The sequence below is a fragment of the Scyliorhinus canicula genome, chromosome 18, assembly GCF_902713615.1.
Source record: "Scyliorhinus canicula chromosome 18, sScyCan1.1, whole genome shotgun sequence".
NCBI lineage: Eukaryota > Metazoa > Chordata > Chondrichthyes > Carcharhiniformes > Scyliorhinidae > Scyliorhinus > Scyliorhinus canicula.
The window spans coordinates 111,243,924-111,249,483 of record NC_052163.1 but is presented as its reverse complement, the minus strand read 5'-3'; the positions used below and the strand labels follow the sequence as shown (position 1 = coordinate 111,249,483).

The 5,560-nt window shown below is 46.9% G+C and overlaps 1 protein-coding gene across 1 annotated transcript in view; it reads right to left on the bottom strand.

The window, feature by feature from the left end:
* LOC119953686 overlaps positions 1-4,260 on the bottom strand; it is a 21,363-nt gene extending 17,103 nt beyond the window's left edge. The window contains exons 1-2 of the mRNA XM_038778217.1: positions 3,916-4,260; positions 2,520-2,799 (exon numbers count right to left, since the gene is read on the bottom strand). Coding sequence (XP_038634145.1) covers positions 2,520-2,784 — 265 coding nt within the window. The 5' untranslated portion in view covers positions 2,785-2,799; positions 3,916-4,260. The remainder of the gene's footprint in view (positions 1-2,519; positions 2,800-3,915) is intronic.
* Positions 4,261-5,560: the final 1,300 nt, after the last annotated feature.

Below are 5,560 nucleotides of genomic sequence, written 5' to 3'. Positions count from 1 at the left end.
CCCCCCACACCTTCTACTCCTTCAAATAATCGGCTCATCCTCGCCCTCGTGAGGTGTGCTCTGTACACCACCTTCAGCTATATCAGCCCCAACCTCGCACACAAGGTGGAGGCATACACTCTCCAGAGCACCTCACACCAGAACCCTCCTCCATATCCTCTCCCAACTGTTCCTCCCACTTTGCTTTGATCCCTTCCAGTGGTGCCGACTCCTCTTCCAAAATAGCTCCATAAACCGCTGACACTACCCCCTTCTCCAGTCCCCCTGTCGTCAGCCCCTCCTCCTTTGACCCTGCCCCCAACCCGAAGTGTTGGCTAAACTGCCTCCAAATTCTCAATGAAGCTATTATTACCGGACACCCTGAGTATTTCCCCTGGGCCATCGGGAGCGGCGCTGTTGCTAGTGCTTTCAGTCCCGACCCCCTGCACAAACTCTCCTCCATTCTGACCCACTGGGAATCAACCCCTCTGACCCAGCTCCGCACCTTCTCCACATTCACTGCCCAGTAGTAATACATCAGGTTCGGAAGACCCAAACCCCCTGCCTGCCTTCCCCTCCGTAGCAGCACCTTTCTCACTCTGGCCACCTTGCTGGGTCTGTTGTTATTTGTTAATTATATTAATGATTTGGATGAGAATTTAGAAGGCATGGTTAGTAAGTTTGCAGATGGCACAAAGATTGGTGTCATGGCAGCACAGTGGTTAGCACTGTTGCTTCACAGCGCCAGGGACCCTGGTTTAGTTCCTAGCTTGGGCCATTGTCTTTGTGGAGTCTGCACATTCTCCCTGTGTCTGCATGGGTTTTCTCCGGTGCTCCTATTTCCTCCCACAGTCCAAAAACGTGCAGGTTAGGTGGATTGGTCATGCTAAATTGCCCCGTAGTGTCCAAAAGTTAGGTGGGGTTGCTGGGTTATGGAGATAGGGCGGAGTTGTGGGCTTAGATAGGGTCCTCTTTCAGTGAAGGTGCAGTCTCGATTGGCCGAATGGCCTCCCTCTGCACTGTAAATTCTATGATTCTAGGATAGTTATCTCGGATTGCAACGGGACCTTGATCCATTGGGCCAGTGGGCCGATGAATGGCATGTGGAGTTTAATTTAAATAAATGTGAGGTGATGCATTTTGGTAGATCGAATCGGGGCAGGATCTACTCAGTTAATGGTAAGGTGTTGGGGAGAGATATAGAATAAAGAGATCTAGGAGTACAGGTTCATAGCTCCTTGAAACTGCAGTTCCAGGTGGACAGGGTGATGAAGAAGGCATTTGACATGCTTGGTTTCATTGGTCAGAACATTGAATAAAGGAGTTGGGACGTCTTGTATTGAGTTTGTACAAGACATGTAAGGCCACACTTGGAATAGTATGTACAGTTCTGGTCACCCTATTATAGAAATGATATTAAACTAGAGAGACTACAGAAAAGATTTACTAGGATGCTACCGGGACTGGATGATTTGAGTTATAAGGAGAGGCTGGATAGACTGGGATTTTTTCCCCTGGAGCGTAGGAGGCTTAGGGATGATCTTATAGAGGTCCGTAAAATAATGAAGGGCATAGATCATATAGATAGTCAACATCTTTTCCCAAAGTTAAATCCACCTGGTTAAATCCACCAGGGGCAATTTAGTGTGTCCAATCCACCTATCCTGCACATCTTTGGATTGTGGGGGTGAAACCCACGCAAACACGGGGTGAATGTGCAAACTCCACACAGACAGTGACCCAGGGCCGGGATTCGAACCCGGGTCCTCGGCGCCGTAGGCAGCAATGCTAACCACTGTGCCACCGTGCTGCCCTGGGTGTTACTATTGACCAGGAATGGAACTGGACGAACAATATAAATACTCTGGTTACAAGAACAGGTCAAGAAGCTGGGAGCTCTGCAGGGAGTAACTGACCTCCTGACTCCCCAAAGCCTGTCCACCATGTACAAGGCACAAGTTAGAATGCTCCCCAGTTGCCTGGATAAACGTAATCCCAACAACACTCGAGGTGCTCAACAACATCCAGGACAAAGCAGCCTGCTCTATCCGCACCCCATTCACCATGTCAAACATTCACACCCTCCATGGCAGCATAGTGTGCCACCTACAAGATTTTACATTTGTATGTCTGGGAAAGCAGTTATAGTTTAATGTCATGGTTAACAGTCCATTCATTGACAAGGTGCATTGCAGAACCCGCCAAGGCCCCTTCAACAGCACCTTCCCAACCTGTGACCCTGAAGAACAAGGCATGTAATCATCACCATTTGCAAGTTTCCCTCCAAGACACACACCACCCTGACTTTGATATATATTAATTAGTTTCCAACCCCTAACTTACCCCCAAGGTATCTGTTATTCTATTTATACATCCCAAACTCCTTGGTTAGATTCCAGCTTGTAACTCAGTCCTAGATATTATTCTGTATAGAAACACCCCAAATCTCTGGGCCACATTACTCTGTGTATTGCAGCACAGTAACAGTTAAAGGGGAAAATGATCCATATTTCTAGACAAATTATTTTAGTGATTAATACCTTCATAATCTTTCCTTCTTGCTTCATCGTCTTTCTTGTCTCGGACCTCGCCTCCTGTTGCTCTTCTCTGCATAGTCTCTTCTTTCTCTCGGCCCTCTCTCCTTTCTGCCTTCTTGTTCTCTTTATGTTTACTTCTGCGCCTTTCCCTGTCTCTCTCCTTAACATATTCCTTCATTTTATCTCTTTCTTTTTCCCGTTCCTTATTTTCATTCCTTTTCTCATCTATTTTCTCATGACCTATTACTACACGATGATCTTTTTCCATCTTCCCTTTGTGAAGCTTTGGTATCCACAATGAAAAGAAGTACACAAAAATGATTAGTGATGTAAACATCTGCAATTAGCATAAGTACGGCCATTTTACGGGCAGTCGGGTTCACAGTGACCGAGGGTTTGGTCTCCGCTGAACTTTGCAAGGAGACCAGGAGAGCAACAGAGGAACCAGGGACGGACAGCCTATGACCCTTGCTGTTCTTTTGGTGAAGATTGTGCACGTTTGCATCTATTTAGCTCCTTTAACATAATAAAATGTCCCAAGGTGCTTCATATGCAAAAATCGAAACCTGGGATGTGGGGGAGACCATGGAGGGATTTGAACTTTGTTTGAAACAGAAAACAGCCTAAAGTGGTTCACAGAGAAGTAAAAAGAAGTAAACGCAGGTGTGCAAATACACACACCAAACCAACAACAGAGATTATAAGAGGGTAACTAAACGATCATCAGGGAAGAGAGACATGAGAGAAGAGTTGAAAGGAAGTGAAGAGTGATGATAGCAATGCTGGCAGATCCAAAGGTACAAAGCCTGAAAGTGGACACTTCTCCTGACGTCAGAGGCCAGTGGAGAGATGGGATTCACCCCATGAGAAAGCTGATTTGTGCCCAGGATTGCACGGCACGGAGGCGCAGCGGTTAACACTGCTGCCTCACGGTGCTGAGGACCCGGGTTCGATCCCGGCCACGGGTCACTGTCCGTGTGGAGTTTGCACATTCTCCACGTGTTTGCGTGGGTCTCACCCCCCACATCCCAAAAGATGTGCAGGCTAGGTGGATTGGCCACGCTAAATTGCCCCTTCATTGAAAAATAAAATTGGGTACGCTAAATTTATTTTAAAAAAGGATCGCAGGAGGAATGTGGGAAAGCCAGGCATTCTCTCACTGGGAAATATTAGTCCTTTCAGCAAGGAAAAAAACCCTGGGTCTAGAAAAAGATCAACCTCCTCGGACACCATTTTATGACATTGCGGAAAGATGAAATATTAATTATTGGAGAGGCGGGGGAAGAACAATAGTTTGTTGCTTTGAGACCAAATGCTGGGCTGGTTGGTATACTCAGTGGCATTCCAAATACATAAATAGAGTTTAAGTCCCTCATCCTGCCAATTAATTCCCACATACCTGGAGTTTCTGCCTTTAAGATCTCGGGTTCCTGCACCAACAATGCCAAGAACAGCCCTACCTAAACCTGCTGCTTCAAATGAGCGAGAATTTCAATCTCAAACAGGACTAAGTAGTTGCCTGAGCTTGGAGCTGCATAGGGCCCAGATTTGGATGGCCGCCTCTTGTTTCACGACATTTCTGCCTTTTGTTCCGTTTGAAGAAAACAAGCCGACCTCTGGAATGGGGAGTCTTGCTGTGGGATCACCAGCTGCTTGGGAAGGTTTTGCCCGAACAAGACTTGTAAACCTTGTCCAGCCAGCTCCCTCGCGATACACTGAGCCTCTCTGCTCAGGCTGCTATCCCCAAGTGTCAGGGTGACATCACAAGCTGACAAGTTGTTACAATCATTGAGGTCACAAAGACCAGGAAGTGTGTAATTTTGCCATGATGCCACGGCCCTCTCAAAGGTCAGCACGGCTATAGGTCCATTAGCTCAACCCGATCATTATTGCAGTGTTGGCACATACAGTGGCGTGATGTGGATGCCGGGTACCCCCCCACCCCAAACAAAAATACACCAACCCTCTGAGAATGGCAACAGTATACGGAACAAAGAGATCTAGGCATACAGGTTCAGTACAAGTTCATAGCTCCTTGAAGGTGGAGTCGCAGGTGGACAGGGTGCTGAAGAAGGCATTCAGCAGGCTAGGTTTTATTGGTCAGAATATTGAATACAGGAGTTGGGACGTCTTGTTGAAGTTCAACAAGACTACCCATGGAATACTGTGAACTGTGTTCAGTTCTGGCCACCCTATTATAGGAAGGATATTGTTAAACTAGAAAGAGTGCAGAAGAGATTTACGAGGATGCTACCAGGACTTGATGGTCTGAGTTATAAGGAGAGGCTGGATAGGCTGGGACTTTTTTCCCTGGAGCGTAGGAGGCTTAGGGGTGATCTTATAGAGATCTGCGAAATAATGAGGGGCATAAATAAGGTAGGTAGTCAACATCTTTTCCCAAAGGTAGGGGAGTCTAGAACTAGAGGGCATAGGTTTAAGGTGAGAGGGGAGAGATACAAAAGAGACCAGAGGGGAAATTTCTTCACACAGAGGGTGGTGAGCGTCTGGAACGAGCTGCCAGAGGCAGTGGTAGAGGCGGGTACAATTTTGTCCTTCAAAAAACAGAGTTATATGGGCAGGATGGGTACAGAGGGAACGAAAAGGAAAATGCTGGAAAATCTCAGCAAGTCTGGCAGCATCTGTAGGGAGAGAAAAGAGCTAACGTTTCGAGTCCGATGACTCTTTGTCAAAGCTAACAGACAGAGAATGGGAAATATTTATACTGTGGAGTGAGAATGAAAGATGAGTCATAGCCACAGAAACCCAGGGAAACTGCGTGCTAATGGCCACAGATACGAAGGGGAAAGAGTGTTAATGGCAGTCCCCAGAGAGAACAAAAGATGTGAAAGGCCAAACAGCAGGGAAACTAACATCAGAGGATGAACTGTAGGTGTGGGGGGAGGGGAAGGGGGAAGCAAAGAGGAGACAGGTGCAGGAAAGGTGGATAAGATTGGGGGGGGGGGGGGGGGAATTAAATGTATATTAAAAAAGAAAGAAATGGTAAAAGACAGTTAAAATGAAATGGAAACAAATGGGTCGCAGTG